Here is a 17,538-nt window from a genome sequence, read left to right as displayed (position 1 = left end):
ATAGCTGGAAGCGTGGCGGACTCATGCAAATGTTTAAGCGTGACTTTGGTCGTGTGCCACAATGCAATTTCCTATTAGTGCCGGTGATTTATCTTGCCGTTGTGACAGGATTGTGCTCTGATGTTCTTAAAATATGTGTTCAACAACAAACATGGTCAAAGGTTCAATTTGGATGCATAGTCCATTATCTGAATCTGATCCTGTGTACATGAAAAATCCCTTAAGTTACTGTTCACAGTCATATTCTAGACCATGAGACATGACAAAAAGTGAGGGTACTCTTTTGGTATCCAGGCAACAACTCCTCTAGAGGTCGTTGAATTTTGTACAGGGGTCAAACTCCAGATTTGCTCAAATTGTGTTTAAGAGGATACCAATTGTATTCCTCTTGTCATCAGCATTCAGAAATAGTATGGTTTGACCTATCTGGGAAGTTCCATTCTTGAGTTATTTCCAAAGAGGTCAAAGGTCAAATTTTTGGATCTATAGTGGTCAAAAATTATGAAAATGTAAAAATGCTCTGATTTTAACCAAATAAAGTGGTACATGATTGGTGTGCAATAGTTGCACAATTGTTATTGTGTCCAAAGAATTCTTAACAGCTGCTGAGAACATCTATAGCGTCTGGCTAATTGATAGTATTGATAAACATTTTTAGAATGGTGGGTGTGTTTATTAGAAGGGGGTGACTAATAGACGAAATATGGTATTTAGATATGGTATTTTTTGTGATGCTGCATGTAGGATATTTCGTACAATATTTCTGCGATACACGCTGTCACGTACGCATACACGCTGTCACTTACACATACACGCTCCACCTTGAAGTAAACAACCTGAAATATTTGAGCAAAAAAAAGAGATTATTTTCTCTTTAATCACACTATTTTGTGGTAATAGAATAGAAATAAATGGTGTAGCATTATACTTTACACCCAAATAATATGTCCTCGGCAGTAAAAACGTTTAAACAATGAGTTCAGCTGCGCCTCGCCCATTATTTACTGCCTCGGACACATTAATTGGGTGTAAAGAATACCGCATTACCATTTATTTCTTAAATAACAAGAATAGTTTGATAAGTATTTCTGCTTTGTATTTTTCAGTGTTGGAAACCGGCATCAATTATCTGTCAGTAGATCACTTCAGCTTTGACTCATTTGTGTATACTTTGACACGTAAGCCAAGGAATAAACCTATCTGGAGAATCGACGATATATCCAAGGGGACTGAACCTATGCCTGTATCGGTTAGTATTTGTGCTGAGAAGAGAATCTGAAGTATAGAGATTTTGATATTACTCGTATTCGTTCCAGTATAGTCACACCCCTTTTAGGATTTTAGGTGGAAAAATTTTGGGGAGGGACTATACTCAAATTTCAATATTTTAGTTAGTTATTTATTTTTTTTTTTTGGATTTGGGGTGTCCCTGAACCTAGAGCTAAATGCTAGGATCATTCATGGTTGATTTAAAACAAACATTTTGTGTTTTCAATATGTGAAGATTTAATTTGTATTTATGTCATAGTCTATTAATGATTTCAAAATAGATACAAATCCAATGCATTTTGAAATCATTAATAGATTATGAAGTGAACACAAATTTGAACTTTGCATATTGAAAACTAAAAATGTTTTATAGTACAATGTATAAGGAAAGTTTTAACTTACATCTCACGACTATATTATTCAGAGCTGCGGTAGCCTGCGGCTTGCATCCACAAGCCTTTGGAGCCCCTACTTTATTCCATGTTCGTCACATGACCGCTGGCAATTCTAGGGTCACATGACTTGGTGATGTTGTCATAACTGAGAGGGAGGACATGCCGTCCCTGGTCCCTGTTCAGGTTGCAGTTTCGTCTCTTGATGTGTATGGAATAGTCACTCGAGTTGTGGAAGATATGGGTAAAACAATATATCCAGGGATGGGTTTCAAAAGATGTAACCGTAGCCAATCCCATTTGAAAAACATCTCCCTGTATGGAACACTTTTCTTAAATATTTCACAGGGGGAGTGTGGATTTCATAATTATGGAATAGCCATTATGTATGTGATTGATCAGTTTGTATTGATTTGACTTTTCAGTGTGTGAATGAGCTAGACTCTTCTCCATTGCCAAGTGTTGAGTACGTAGCACACAGGTTGCCTTCAGGAGGGACAGTGATTAACACAGACCCAGAATACCTCATGTGCTGTGACTGTACTGATAACTGTATGGTATGTATGTATGTATGTATCTACAAGGGCTAGGGTGAATCCGCAATTATCCGCGGAATTGAACTTTTCATGCAAAATTGTTGGTAATTCCTGGAATTGTGGTAGATATAAAGCTGTTTTTATTTCAAGAACATCACATTTTGGGGATCGCAACACCTCCTCCACAGTGAGGCTCCCCAGCATTAAAGAATGCCGGTGTACCCATTGAATGCTGGTACCCATTTATACACCTGGGTAGAGAGAAGTAATTAAGGTAAAGCACCTTACTCAAGGGCACAACACATATAGCCATGACAGGGCTTGAACCCGCAATCTCACGATCATGAAGCCTGTGCTGTACCACTAGACCACACATGCCCAAGTTTCAGTTTTCATTCCTTTTTATGCTTCTATTCCTCTAGGACAAGTCTAAGTGTGCATGTTGGCAGTTAACCATTGAATCAACTGCCGTCAATCCATCAGGAACAAAGGATAAAAAAGCAGGATATATGAACAGGAGATTGATAGAGCATCTCCCTACAGGGTAAGTCGCACCCAGTACTTTTTAATTCTTCCGTGGTCTGTAGCGTGCGTCGAGCGTATACAAGCATAAACTCGGAAGTGATAAACAATCACGCTGATTGGCTGATCAACAGTCATGAACAAGATTCAGTTTGATCAGCTTATAATTGGCAGGCCATATAACATCGTGGATTAATATCAATATATTTTATTTGAAGAATTGTCGTGTGACATCTCGCCAGAAGTATTACAAATTATTAATTAAAGTCCGGTACTTTGTCTACTTTCTTTAACATGCAACATATAGACCAGAAAGATCAACTATATCACTCTCAACGTGGGTCTACTTTTCGGCATAGTGATGCCTAATGCCTAATAATTCCCGCCGGTTATGAGCTGATCAAAGTTGGTCATCGGTGCATATAGGATGATTGGAGACCCCGCCTCTATTACGTGGTCTATAAACACTATAGTATGTCTCGTCTCAAGTTGAGAGTAACGCCATGTTGGATTTTGAAGTGGCAGATTCAAACACACTCTCTTACCTAATCTGGTGGGCGTATACACATGCTTTGTTCATACACTGGCAATACAACAGCGTAAACGCACCGATTCGACTCGGCCACTTCGAAATCCAAGATGCCGTTACTCTCTCAAGTTTTTAAACTTGAGTTTAAAAACTCTTGAGTTTAAATACTATTTAAAGGGCCACTTTGTGATTCAAAGCCTCATCCCCCATTTGCTCCAAAAAGTTGAGATTTTGATACCCTCAGAAACCAAGGACCTGATATTCCTTAATTTGTTTAAGACTTTTTTTTAATTTTGTTTTTCAGCATATTTGAATGCAACAAACGGTGCAAGTGCAACCAGCAATGTCATAACAGGGTCGTACAACATGGTATCAAACTCAGATTACAAGTTTTTAAGACTAACAAAAAGTGAGTACCAAACATTTCAAACATTTTATTTTTTTTAAATTTTTTTGTTTGTTTCATAAATTATTGCAAATTAATAGAAGCCCGGCATGACATCATTCCGACGGCAACATTCAGTGAACATAGTAAACATGCATGTGTAGACAGTAATGTAGTATCCAAATAGTATCATATGGGCTGTTTATGCAGCCAACTGCGGCAATTTAGGCAGTTGGCAAGGGCGACAGTTCTTGTCACAATTTCACCATTTTAATTTTTACAGGCTTGACCTTTTGAGGTCATTTAGTAGACTTTTTCACCAGTCGCTTTGAAAAGTGAGCAAAAATTCTTGCCACCAGCCGTCATTGTTTTTTGCGGCGCTTCCCAATTTCTTCTGTCTGAAAACCGTGGCACTAGAACTGCTGCAATGCAATCAATGATACCTTGTTTATTCTTTACAGGGGGTGGGGACTACGGTGTCTGGATGACATTCCAAAAGGAGCCTTTGTATGCATCTATGCAGGGCAGATATGGAAAGAAGACATGGCCAATGAGAGAGGCAGGCTATACGGTGATGAATACTTTGCTGAACTTGATTACATAGGTAGGTCAACATTTAACAAGTAGGGCTGCACAGCGTCATCATCCCTATATCTTTGTGTCAAAAATTGCTGTGATAGTACGGCGAATCCTCTTGTTTTTCAATAGCTACGCATGGCGATTTTGTTCGAGATAGGCCGAGCGACTTAGGCTAAGCATAGTACGACTATCATATGAGATACCACCAGTGTTGTAGTCAAGACCTCTATGTCCGAGACCGAGACCGAGACCAAGACCTGCCCGTCCGAGATCGAGACCGAGACCGAGACCAAACCTTCCGAGACCAAGACCACCCCTTCCGAGACCGAGACCTCTAAGTTCCGAGACCAAGACCGAGACCCGAGACCTTGGTTTAATCCCCTGGGATACTCAAGTTTGGTTTAGGTAGGGGTGTGTCGCTGAGAATTTAAAAGGGAACCCATCATTGTACCAACTGTTCAAGAAATTTGGACCTGCAGTTAACACTTTTGTCTTAATTTTTGCAATTTTTTCTCCAAATTTTTGGAACATTTCAAAAATGTTGGCGATAGTGGAGGCAAAATTAGGCTAGTGTGTGAAGGGCTGGAAACAACAGTGCTTGCCAAGCACGCAAAAATTGAGCAATTTTACCATATTTGGGCCAAAAACACACTTGTTTTTCGTGCTGAAAAGAAGATGCACACTGCACAGGGCAACTATTTGTTCATCTATTTTGCTTTTGTGGAGACTCGGAATGTTCCCCTTGCAAAAGTTAAGTGGGATCCTCACTTCCACCACCTGCTCACCTATGTTTAATCATGAACTGAAATTGGAAGCTCACATCCCAACAAGCTCACTTATGATTCATTTATAACGCTTTATAACCTTATAAAATGATTTCTGTATCTTTATTCTTAACAATTTCTTCAACATTCATTGAAATTTAGGGTAAGGAATAAATAATGAACAAAAACAGAAAATCATATCTTTGTCTTCAGGTCTCGAACAAATAAACGTTCGAGACCGAGACTTTTGAGGTCCGAGACCGAGACTTTTAAGTTCCGAGACCGAGACCTTGACATCCGAGACCGAGACACTACAAAAAAGGTCTCGAGATGGTCTCGAGACCGAGACCTTGTCTCGAGACCTACAACACTGGATACCACCAAGTTCTATTCTACACATTATTACGATTTGCGCATGCTCTAGTATCCCATATGGTGTTGCTATTACAAGGAAATTCAATTTTTTTTTCTGGTAAAACACAGGTTTTGTTTTTAATACACTAACTTGAAATTAAATACACTAATTAGCGGCCATTGCTGTTTGCTCTGGATACATTTTTACTGCATTTTTGGCGTAACAATTTTTAAATTGTAAGTTAAAAATAGTGATATATTTAATTTTGAGAATTACATAATATATAAAGGAACACATAGCCCATTCACCTAAGATCCAGGTGCGGCTTGTATAGAATATTCGATCACTCGTGTATATCACAATGCATAAGTAAACTTTCTTTATCTATGTCAATAATAGAATATTGATTTCACCAACGGAGTATGGAGCTGTATGAAAAAATATTTATAATATAGGGTGTTGACACTGTGGGCTTCATAAGATATTGAATTTCAATTGGGTGACCTGAATGAGTGACTCCATTTGATATCTCCACCTCCACTTGTGTGGAAGATTAAGGTCATGTCTTCTCCATAAGGGGTGTATGAATTTCAACTGGAATAACCCATTTGGATCAGCTAAATCCAAAACTGGTGGGTACCGGTCGTTATTTGGAGTGTAGGACCTGAAACACACCTGCTTAATTTGATAGAGGACACAGTGGCTCAGTGGTTACGGCCTTTGACTCATAATCTGAGAGCTTGCTCGATGTGCGTGGGTTCGAGTCCCCGTCCCACCACTGTGTTGCGCCCTTGGGCAATGGCGCTTTGCTTCGCCTGTCTCACCCCACCCATGTGCAATGGGAAGCTGTTAGGGGTAGTCACAGTCGTTGTACTGATTAACCCTGCGCCATTTGTAGGCAGCAAACTTGGTTCCGACATATTCTAATGATGGTGGAATAAATGTAAAGCGGTTTGAGGCTGTTTACGGTATAAAGCGCTATATAAATATCTACATTAAATTATTTTATTTTTTGTATTCTTATCACAGAGGTAGTTGAGAATAACAAGGAAGGATACGAGAGTGATGTAGGGTCTGATGTGTTGTCAGACAAAGGATACAATTCAAGCGAAGATGAAAGGTAGGAGCAAGGATCGATCTTTGACCAATGGATATACTCACATGTTACTTAAGAACTCTAGTTTTGAATTTGCACCCGAGGCTAGAGTCTGAAGCTATCGGGGTTTTTTGGTAGATCAGCATTGTCTTTTTTTGTAACGCATGTTAAATATGGATGATAGTTATGTTGATGAGTCAATTGTATCTTTTGCATCCCGTAAGTTATTTACTAAAACATAAATGCTGTATCTCGGGGTCAATATTCGCAGTAGAAGTGACGTAATTAATCGGATTAACTACCATAGCAATAGAGGAATACAATTTTGACTATATCGCCCTGCACTACAACATTCACGCGGTACCGATGCATTGAACCATAGACGTCAAAGAAAGGCTGATCACTCGCACCTGTAAGATTAGTATCGGTATTGTATTCAATCTATGTTTGCTGACATACACAGGTGATTAGTGCAATCTGCTTGTAGTGCAGGGCATTCTACTCAAAAATTGTATTTCTCTATTGCTATGATAGGTCATCCGATTATGACGTCCCTTCTACGGCAAAGAGTGTTAAGCTTACAATAATGTAAGATGTGTGTCTGTAAAGCAATGTGTAGGTTAACACTATATTTATCCTGGAATCTATGTGCTGTAAATGTCATCCATTTTGGGCTTGTAAACATTAACAAATGGGGACATTTTCTGGTCTTAACCACCAAACAGGGACATCTGACGACCGGGGATGTTCCCGGTTGTAGAGACTTCTCACCCTGCACCCAGTGTCAGGGGGTGTAGGACATGCACGATTGTAAATTTTAGACAAGTTTTGTGTGTTTTTGTTCACAAATGTCCCCAGTTGACACACAAATATCCCCAATTGGTGGGATTTAGGCTAGAATTGTGTGTCCCCAATTTTAGGTTTTAGACAAGTGTCCCCAATCGACACATGATACAAGCAGGGGTGATCATGTGAGGTCAAACTACCAAAGTAAGAGTTCATAATGTCATGAGAAATACAGTTCAACTTTTATACATCGGCATTAATACCAGAAAATTATTTTGGCGATCATCAATTTGTGACAAAGTTTGTTCAACTTGCAATGTGGGTTAACTCGATGTGGGTTAGCACTCTGATGTGAGCTTGAACTACATCGATGCGGATTAGCACTAAATATTGATGCCGATTTTAATTTCTTCCCCTTGTGAATAGGAACCATTGGATGCAAGTCGAAGATAGCCCCAGAAGCGTAGCGTGAGTCACTCGTTTGGGGGCACCATTTTCAATGCAGGGGTGTGAGTCGTGCTTTTAAGCCGATTTCAGCTTTTTATATTGCCAAAATTTACGCATTTTCTTTTATTTTCAGCCCATATTTGGTGTTTTTACCCTGATTTTACACTGTTTTTTAAAGTAATATTCCTCTTTTTTTTTGTCTGAGGCCTCGCACCCCCCTGTCAATGGTATTTTTCATTTTTATCAGGGGGGGGGGCATGGCCGCATGCCCCTATGCCACCGGTTAGCCCTTAATGGAGAAACATCTGAAACATTCATCTTTGAATAGAAATCAAATATTTAAGCCATATGTTTGGTGCATCCGAAATCCAAAATAAAGCTATGGCCAACAATATTTTCTGTCGAATCCCTTTTGCGGCATCATTCCCACTCAAAATCTGAAGTGATCATGTGTATGTGCTACAGATGTGTGATCCTGGTGTGACGCCATTCTTTTTATGGATTAACAGGGCGCATGGGTTGATCAGAACAAGAGAGTGCTATTCTTCCCAGCCATAAATTAGGTGCATTTTGGTGATGGGGGTAGCATAACATCGCCAGTAACATTTGTACTATGGTTGCCATCATGACTAGCGACTGACAGTTGCTAGTCATCTGATAGTGATGCAAGCTAGGCCAAGTGACTTCCGATCAATATATATTGGCAATTGCTTTTCCGATCAGGTGACATGAAAAAAAACACACAAAATGTTACGCTTGTTGCAACTGCTTAGCATGATATAATAATCTCTCTCATGCGTTTCTGTGTTCCAGTAATCTGGACGAAGGATCTGACGAAGACTATCGAGCTGGCTCTGATAGTGATGCAGATTACGTACCAAAAGTAGGTAGAATGGAGAGAGGAGGACGAGCTGACAACACGTCTCAGTCCGACACAGGCAGCGTCGGCGAAATTGACGGAGCAAGGCCGAAGGAGTTAGCTCAAGTTAGCACAAGGCTGACATTTAGGCGTCAAGTGTCGGCTGATATCGGAAGACGGCCGGACACGCAGTGGTCAGTTGTCCCGTCCGATAAGGACAACCAAGATAAAGTAGCAGATTGGGTCAAAGATTTGCCATCTGTACCAAGTACCAGTGCTGTACAGGATAACAATACTACACCCACTAAAGGTAAGCTTATGTAACTGGGTTTTTTAAACGGAAGAATGCCTAAATAAGTACTTCATATATTGCAGCTGATCTTGAGTCGTCTACACTCTTTGCTAATTAACCTTAACGCTAAACATGGTTTTTGCTAATCGGAAAGGAAACAAAAAAGGAGAGAAGATGAACAAAGGAAGTTGCTTGGCAGTCCTGGGAGTCGAACCTTAGACCCCTCAGGAGCCTCGCACAAGATTACCGACTTGAAGCCATGCTATAATGAAAGTCGGAGATAAAAATAAATTTATCGCGTCTGACGCCATCTGTCAATCAAACTCGAGCACGGTTTGTTTACAAGTGTCGTGATGATGACTTGCTGAAAACGGCGGTATAGCCGGGTGCCTTATTGTTAATTTTGCACCTTCAAACATACAAACCATCTCAAAAGTTAGGACTTTATAGTAGGAAACTTTCTTTCGCAAAGGCATCATGTCAACAATGCCTAGAAAAGTTGCTTTTGCCTTGTAAAAGTACGTAATTTTTCACCATTTTATGCTATTCCTTTTCTCCGATCGGCACCAGATAAATCAGCCTTCCTTTTACGCACTATTAACCTGTGTCAACCAATCACGGATCGTAATTGACAGTGACCTCAGACGCCGATAAATTCTTTTCATCTTTGTCTTTCATTATACTGTCACTTATTTTGTCAACTCTGCGCTCGTTATGTTAGTGCAGGTCACATTTGGTATGTTTGTTCCAGAGTCACTACTTAACTATCACAGATGCCACCCGACCATGATCGTCTAGATCTGGTGGCAGTAATACTGGGCTATTCCATTTAAAATCCACACTCCCCTACAGGGGAGTATGCATTTTAATGGAAGTAGCACATAACCAACTCTTTTAAAAACCTCACCCTCTCTCTGTGGAAGATTCAGGTTGAATCTTTCTTAGAGGATGTATGAATTCAAATGGAGCTGCCTAATGTGTTCATTCCATTTGGAAATTATTCTTCCCCTGAAGAAGATATTTCCAAAGTCTTCCACAGAGGGAGTGTGGATTAAATGGGATAGTTTAATTAAAGCCATAATGTGTGATTTGCTTCACAGCGATGCCCTCAATTTTACTCGGATTTCTACTTTTTGCATAATTACAATGCCCAGTTGTGTACTAAAATACCACGTAAAAGACTAAGCCTGAAGTGCTTTAATAACAGTAAAATTTAACTTTTTATATTAAAACCGGGTCGACCCGGTTTTATTCAGAGTTCATCGATCGACTGCTTGCTAACATCTCCCGTGGATGTCAGCTTATGTGTACACACGTCGAGCGCAATGCTCCGTGCAGTTTTACATCTTACGATTGGCGAGCGTAGTACAGGCATTGTAGGATCTGGAATAAAAATCGCAATTTTCTTTGTTATACCTCATTTGTTTGGCTCGAAATTACAAGGGGATAATGTGATCAGTGAAAACAAACATTTTAATAGGAATCTATTCTTTATGCAAATCACACATGATTGCTTTAACTTTAGCCATTTGTTTCTCTTTAGCTTCGTCCAATCCTGCCAGCGAACCAGACACGCCCACAAGACTCTATGGCTACAATACCAACCCGGGAAATGTGTTAGACTCAAAAACTTTAGAAGCATACAGAAAGAGGAAAGAAAAAGAGAAGGCATTGAAGAGAAAGAAACTTGACACAGAGTTACAGAAAACTCCTCCGGGTGGATCTGAGCAAACAGGTAATTTCAATTTTTTTGGGGGGGTGGTTATGGCTGTGGTACTAACCCAGCAAATGTGTTGGACTTCAAAATCTCGAGAAGCATTCAGGAAGAGAAGGGAAAAAAGAAGGTCTTGAAGATGAAACTTGACACAGAGTTTCAGAAAACCCCTCCGGGTGGATCTGAGCAAACTGGTAATTTCAAAGATTTTTTTGGGGGGGAGGGGGGTATGGCTGTGGTGCTAACCCAGGAAATGTGTTAGTCCTCAAAAACTCTTGAAGCATTCAGAAAAAGAAAAAAATGAGAAGGAAACTTGACACAGAGGTACAGAAAACTCCTCCGGGTGGATCTGACGCAGCAGGTAATTTAAAGGGTGTTTTTAAGTAGTGTTAATTCCTGATATCTTTATTCATATCTTGCCTCTTGTGTTTTGCATTTTTGAACCTGCAGGAGAAATCACTCTTCTATCGTCATCAGATGAAGAAAATTCCAGAGGGAGTAACAATGGTAAAAAGAATTCCAGTCCAGCTTCAAAACCGACCACCCCAGGTGCATCTGAACCATCAACTCCTGTCAACCCCCAAAGTGACACAAACAAAGATGGTGGTGTAATGGAACTGCCAACAATAGCTGAGAGTAGTGGTGGGGGTGGGGGTGGTGGTGGATTTGGTGGGTTCCAGATAGAAGGAATCACCTCATTGGCTGTTGAAAGTGATGATACAGATGAGTCGGACACGGAAGGAACAAAAGGTGAAATTTTACTTGTTTGTTTGTTTGCTTTTATCTTTTGTTTTTTATTGTCTAAAAGTAAAAACCATTTGTAGTACATACCTTTGTTTTTTTACTTGTTTGGATTGTTGATTAGATTCTCTGTTCTTGCATATTGGTTTTTGAGAAGTTGTCAATCCAGCAGGGCTGGGCTTTTACACACTTTTTAAAAGTACACTACACGCCCGATAAAAGTGCCAATTTTATTCGCTCTTCATGTGAATTTGTTCTACTTTTGCACCATAGGGCCTCTTCTCAATTTTAGTTTCAATATGTGAAAAATATTTGCCCACTTTGCACGCATTTGTAGTACCATAAAATTATTCTGTCGCCAAAAGGTGCTGGATTCACTATACTTCAAGAATTTTTTTCCAACCCCACCCCCTCTAATGTCATAAAGAAATCATGAGCAGGGCTCACATCTAAATGGTTAACAGTAACACTTACCTGCTACACGTATTAAACTTCAATTCAATTCAATTCAATTCAATTCAATTTATTTCCATCAAAAATGCAAAGAATACTTAATTAACACCAAAATGATTAAATAACACAAGATGGAGGAGATGCAACAAAAGGCAAATGCTTGCAAAAGTGTTGCACCACCTTAAAAAAATTAAAACTATTAAACACACACACATAACAACTAAACAAGACAAGTGCGGAGGCCTAACAAACAAAGGATAAACAAAAATAAATAAGTCAGTGTTGTTAATTTACCGGCAAATTAAAAATTATGGTTAATCAACCAGTAAATTAGCATTAATTTACGTTCATACATACACGCTATATAACAGCGCATGTGATTGGTCGAGAGCCAGGCATAAACAGCTTATGCCCTCGGGCCGCTTGCGGCCCCTCAGGTACAAACAACCGCCCAGTCATGAAAATACATGTTTGAAGCCCTAAATAATTAATGTAAATTATGAAAATACACAAAATTGCAAACTAAATTACTTACTAAGAAACTTAGGGGCCTAAAGCATTGAAAGTATAGGGTAATCTTGTAACAGAAAAAAACAACTTACTGGCCCGTCAATCAGATTTACATTAAAAAAATCTTGATTTTTTTTAAAAAAAAAAAAAAATCAGCAACCCTGACATTGGTGTAATATTTTTACTAACTAGGCGAGGCTGGGTGGAATATGAAATTATCTCTATATTGATATCATGCATGCAACTTAAGCCTATCCTAGTTAAATATATTACAATAACACAAAACTTTTCTTGTTGGCCAATTCTGAAATATTGTTATTAATTGCTGCTTTTGTTTCTTTCTACATCCCACACAGATGACAATAAGAAGACGGTACCAAAGTCAACTCAGCATTCCAGGATGCCATTGCAAATGGCAACGAAAAGAACGGGGCCAGGTGGCAACGCATCACATGCACAAGGTACACCCTTTGTCAGAGTGTCTTCAAAATTAAATGAGACATGGACCGATTTTGCATGTTCTGTTGTCTATCTTAGATTGATGCCTACCTTTAAAACAATATGTTTCCAAATTTTGAGTTGCAATGCTGCAGTGGTTCTGATATATGAGAAGCAGAATCGTGTATAACATTGCCCCATAGGATAGTACATACCGTAATGTTTGTAATAAACGCCCCGGGGGCGTTGCATTTTTCCAAAAGGGGGGCGTTTATTGAAGGTGAATTGTCAGTGAAAAAAACTTTAAAATCGGGTTAAATTTCCCGATGGTGCTCCTGTAGAAAAGAGGGATTTACGGGTATACTAATGGTGACGCCCATGGAAAATATCATTTTCGTGGTAAATGCATCCAAATTACACCCGCAGGTACATCATCAAGCAGGAATCTAGTGAAATTCTACCATAATTAGGCAATGGAATGGATGGAAGTGTGAGTCATAACAGGTTTTGATCATGCAATTTACCGATTGTCCCTGATACGACTGACTGACTGATGCCAGTTTTAAGCTTACTCACACGATATAGCATGGAATTTTGTCAATTATCACAGAAAAATTGGAGGGGGGCGTTTATTAGAGGGGGAGCGTTTATTACAAACAATACGGTATATACACTTTCGTTGTGGTAACCACAAATCACTACGTTTTGGTTCACACCATTTAGACGAAATATATCTTGGGCATTAAATTTCACTGGGGTAGTGAGAAAAATATGAGCTTTCTTCTGATACCAAAATCCCAGTTTCGATGAATTAAAATGGGAGGATGAAGCTGTCGATTGGGTCACAGACCTTTAAAAGGGATCCTGCAGAGTTGCCAACTTTTAGGAAATATTGAACAGGGGCTTACCGGGATGAAAATATTGTTTGCAGACTAAAATTGTTGATTTATTTTTTTTGGGGGGGGGGGCCCTCAACACTTGGGGAAAGGGATACAAATATTCTCTTACTATATTTTGACGATGTGGAAGATTTTACTACCTTGGCATGTGATGTTTACTACCTTGGTGTGAGAAAGTGCCCGAGTTTGTGAGACTCAATGCTGAATATGTGAGAGTTGGCAGCCCTGGAACATCCGATAGTAAAAATTAACATTTGGGGGAAAAATTAATATCTCTTTATTATGGAAATGTTGCAATAATTACTTTATGTGAGATGTGAAATAAATGGCACATTTTATCTCTCCATGTCAGAAAGAGAGCTAAATACACTATTTGGGATCCGTTCAAAAACTTTAAATTGCGTCAATCCCAGGGGATGTCTCCCTCCCCCACCTTTTCGGCAAAATGGCCCATTTTTGTTTGTTTCTGCCACTCTTTGACAATTCAGGCTGATTCGCACATTTCAAGACGGCTTGACGCTAATGGTGAGTCCTGTATTTTTTTTTTGTGTGTAGGTGATGGCAATCGACGGTCTCCCCCGATGAGAACTAGACCGTACTATGGCGAGGAACATCATTACATTATGGATGCCAAGTTTATCGGAAATCTTGGCAGGTACCTAAATGTGAGTAGAATCTTAACCCCATGAGAACTACCTGCGGACTGGCTAAAAAGAATTTTCATTATCATTTGGCCCAATCAGCAATATTGTTAGAATAATTTCAACATGCAAAAACATTGGGGTAAATTATTTACAAAGATCCATTCTGATTGGTGATTAAAGTGAATATATCATGTAATTGACCAATCATAGGCAATATTAGATTGGCAGGTAGTGTAAGATCTGAGATATAGTTTGAAGAAAATTACTTGATTTGATTATAGGTTAAAAACAGTAGACATTTGTACTTCAATTGTTTAAATGAACAGAAATTTTATGCTGTGTACTTTTGAACACTTGCAAATGACATCTTAATTCAAAATTAATTTTCAACCAAATCTGTAAAAAAAAATGCATTTGCATTTTTTTTAAACTGCCAAGGGCTTTGAGACTTATCTTCTTTTTTTTTTTTTGTTTTACACCTCTTGCATAAATTTTTGAGAAAATAGTGTCCCTTAGTAAGGCCTGCCTTTTTTTAAAAAAAAAAACATTGAAAAAATTTAATTAAAAAAAAAGATAAAAGGTTCCAAGGGCTTTATCAAATGCAATTTACAGCTTTAAATTTCTTTTAGGCCTAAGTTACCACTACTTAATACTACTCAATATCTGTGCATTTATCATGGAGTACTTATGACTTGTTTCTGTTTGTTCTTTTACCCCATACAGCATAGCTGCAGTCCAAACCTCTTTGTACAAAATGTTTTCGTTGACACGCACGACTTGCGCTTTCCATGGGTTGCATTTTTTGCACATGAGTAAGTATGATATTCATATTTTGGAGATATTTTCTTGCTACTACTACAATTAGCACATGCAGGTATGGGTAGTGCATATGTAAACTGTGAATATAAAGACCATGTAATAACCCTAACTGAACCAGATTTCACTAAATCTCACTATTAAAACCACTGCTCGTGCATGCATCCCACGTGACTTGATGATGCAATCAGCCCAAGTCATATATACCCCCCAGGGAATCGCTGGCCGGGCAAGCATCACCCGTGTGGCTATAGGTCGGTGATCTTCCGTGTGGCATGCGAGGGGTGCGAGGTTCGAATCCCGGGGGTACCATGTGACTTCTTTCTTCATCTTCTCTCCTTTTTTGTTTCTTCTTTCCCTTCCGATAGCAAAACACCTTTTGTTCAGTTAGGTTTAGTACACAAACATCGAGGTACAGGATGTATAAGAAGGAAGGAAGTGTATGAATTTCAAATAGAATTAGGCAGCTCCATTTGAAACTTGCCCTCTCTCTATGAAAGATTCAGGTTAAAGCATTCTCAGAGGGTGTATGAAATTCAAATGGAGCTGCATATATAATGAGGTGACTTGATGTAAATGCCTGGCAGTATGCGCATGCATCATATTTTGTTCAGGGCTCATTTTTTTAAAACTCCAGCCACATCACAATATGGCCATGGAACAGTGTAGTGGTTGCATAGTGTTCACTCAAGCATATCGATATACCAGTCCCTTGCCTTTGTTGATAAAGATTTAGGTCAACTCATCTATAATGTGCTAATTCCATTTAAAATTCATACTCCCTCTGTGGAACATGTTTCCCAAATCTTCCACAGGGGTAGTGTGGATTTTAAATGGAATAGACCATTGGGCCACTTGTGACATTTTCACTTCAATTTGACTTCACTTTTTCAATTCATTTTTTGTACCATTTTCAGTACCATAGAAACCAATAGTAAGAGAAGAATTGGGTGACTTCTCTACATTTAGCATTGTTTGTCAAGCAGGGTTCGAAATATGCAGACGCCTGGGGCAATTTTTCCCCTGCTGAACCTGCAAATTTCCCATGGAAATCTTCATGTTCAGGGGCAACTCTTTATTGAATATTGCCCCAGGCAGAATCATCTTCAGAGCAGCATGATATTCATTTTTGCTCTGCATTTGCACCAGATTGATGTGAAATTGCCACTGGTTCAAGACAAAGACACATGAACCCTGAACAATTTCCAAAAGACGTTGCCCCTGCTTCAGACGATCTTATGTCGACCTCTGCTGTTTGTGAAAGTTATTCTTGGTATAGTGAAGGCGAAAAAGAATTCAGAAATGATATGCAAAATTGCTTATATCTTTAATTGGGAAAAATATTGCAAAGACAGTCAAGATGCTGCATGGTAATTAGCCATTCTTTCTACAAGTAAGGCTTATATTAAGCAGGCACCCAGGCTTTTTTTAATTTTATGGTTGCCCAGGTTTGGCTCCTGGTGTGTCCAATATTTTACACTGCAAACTATACAGGACCAGGGGCCATCTTTGGGGCCAGGAGCTCATTTTAGCTCCTGGTCCAGGCATTCTTAATTATAAGGCCTGACACAAATTCCACCTTAAAGAAGTACTATTATTATGCATTTTAATTGCTTGAAAATGCGATCATGTTTTACAAGATATCACTGAAAGAAAAATCGAATCATATCGCTAGACCCAACTGGTTTTCCAGCTAGAGAGTTCTAAATTGGATAACACATATCAAATCTATTCAATGGCCCATTTTCAAAATGATTAAGTTTTGCAGTGATGGGCACCGGTATTTACACGGGATGCAGAACCTTTCATGCAAACGAGAGAGCGTAAATAGCAGTATGAGCTGGGGTGGGGGTGTGTTTGTCAACCAATTATTTGGTCATTATGTAAGACTTTTGGTTAAAATTTGGTCTTGTTCTTGTATTATGAACAGTTCAAAACGTACAATCACACTTGGGTCATAGCTGCATTATGGAAACTCTAGTGAAATGAATGTGTTCAAGGTCACACACTGAGGTCAAAGGTCAATGTGTAAAATGGGCTGAAAATGAAAAATATGGTCTCGCATGAGCAGTTCAAATCCAATTGCAAACTTTGGCCGTATCTACACTATAAGAACTTTCATGCAAGGTCACACACTGTGGTCAAAGGGCATTTCAAGTCAACTTGTAAATATAGGCTGAAAATGGAGAAAAAAACATTCAAATCTTTTTGCAACTAAATTTGGTCACAGTTGCACTGTTGCTTGGGGACTAATTGTGTTCACAAACCCATATCTTTGGACAACCTATTTGGGACCGTCGTCCCTATTTTGTGTGTGTATTCTTCTGTTATTGCAGACGTGTTCGAGCCTGCACAGAACTGACTTGGGATTATAATTACGACGTTGGCAGCGTTCCTGGCAAATCGTTGATATGCCACTGCGGATCCTCGCAATGTAAAGGCAGGCTACTGTAGGGCGGGCAAATGTGACGTACGTCAAATTTTATTTTGCCGATACCGTTGAAGTGATATA

The 17,538-nt window shown here is 39.2% G+C and overlaps 1 protein-coding gene across 3 annotated transcripts in view; it reads left to right on the top strand.

Moving 5' to 3' along the window:
- LOC140155519 (histone-lysine N-methyltransferase SETDB1-B-like) overlaps positions 1 to 17,538 on the top strand; it is a 46,834-nt gene that overhangs the window by 27,394 nt on the left and 1,902 nt on the right. Inside the window, exons 17-30 of one of the 3 annotated variants that reach the window (XM_072178390.1) lie at positions 1,107 to 1,249; positions 2,087 to 2,218; positions 2,620 to 2,741; positions 3,553 to 3,657; positions 4,095 to 4,237; positions 6,361 to 6,451; positions 7,640 to 7,681; positions 8,474 to 8,829; positions 10,355 to 10,546; positions 10,976 to 11,275; positions 12,586 to 12,690; positions 14,122 to 14,231; positions 14,934 to 15,022; positions 17,363 to 17,496. In XM_072178390.1, the coding sequence (XP_072034491.1) occupies positions 1,107 to 1,249; positions 2,087 to 2,218; positions 2,620 to 2,741; positions 3,553 to 3,657; positions 4,095 to 4,237; positions 6,361 to 6,451; positions 7,640 to 7,681; positions 8,474 to 8,829; positions 10,355 to 10,546; positions 10,976 to 11,275; positions 12,586 to 12,690; positions 14,122 to 14,231; positions 14,934 to 15,022; positions 17,363 to 17,480 (2,048 nt within the window). In that variant the 3' untranslated portion in view covers positions 17,481 to 17,496. The remainder of the gene's footprint in view (positions 1 to 1,106; positions 1,250 to 2,086; positions 2,219 to 2,619; positions 2,742 to 3,552; positions 3,658 to 4,094; positions 4,238 to 6,360; positions 6,452 to 7,639; positions 7,682 to 8,473; positions 8,830 to 10,354; positions 10,547 to 10,975; positions 11,276 to 12,585; positions 12,691 to 14,121; positions 14,232 to 14,933; positions 15,023 to 17,362; positions 17,497 to 17,538) is intronic. The other 2 variants (XM_072178389.1, XM_072178391.1) reach the window with 2 other exon arrangements.

This window comes from Amphiura filiformis, chromosome 6, assembly GCF_039555335.1.
Source record: "Amphiura filiformis chromosome 6, Afil_fr2py, whole genome shotgun sequence".
In the NCBI taxonomy this organism is placed as follows: domain Eukaryota; kingdom Metazoa; phylum Echinodermata; class Ophiuroidea; order Amphilepidida; family Amphiuridae; genus Amphiura; species Amphiura filiformis.
This window is presented reverse-complemented; position numbering and strand designations above follow the sequence as displayed.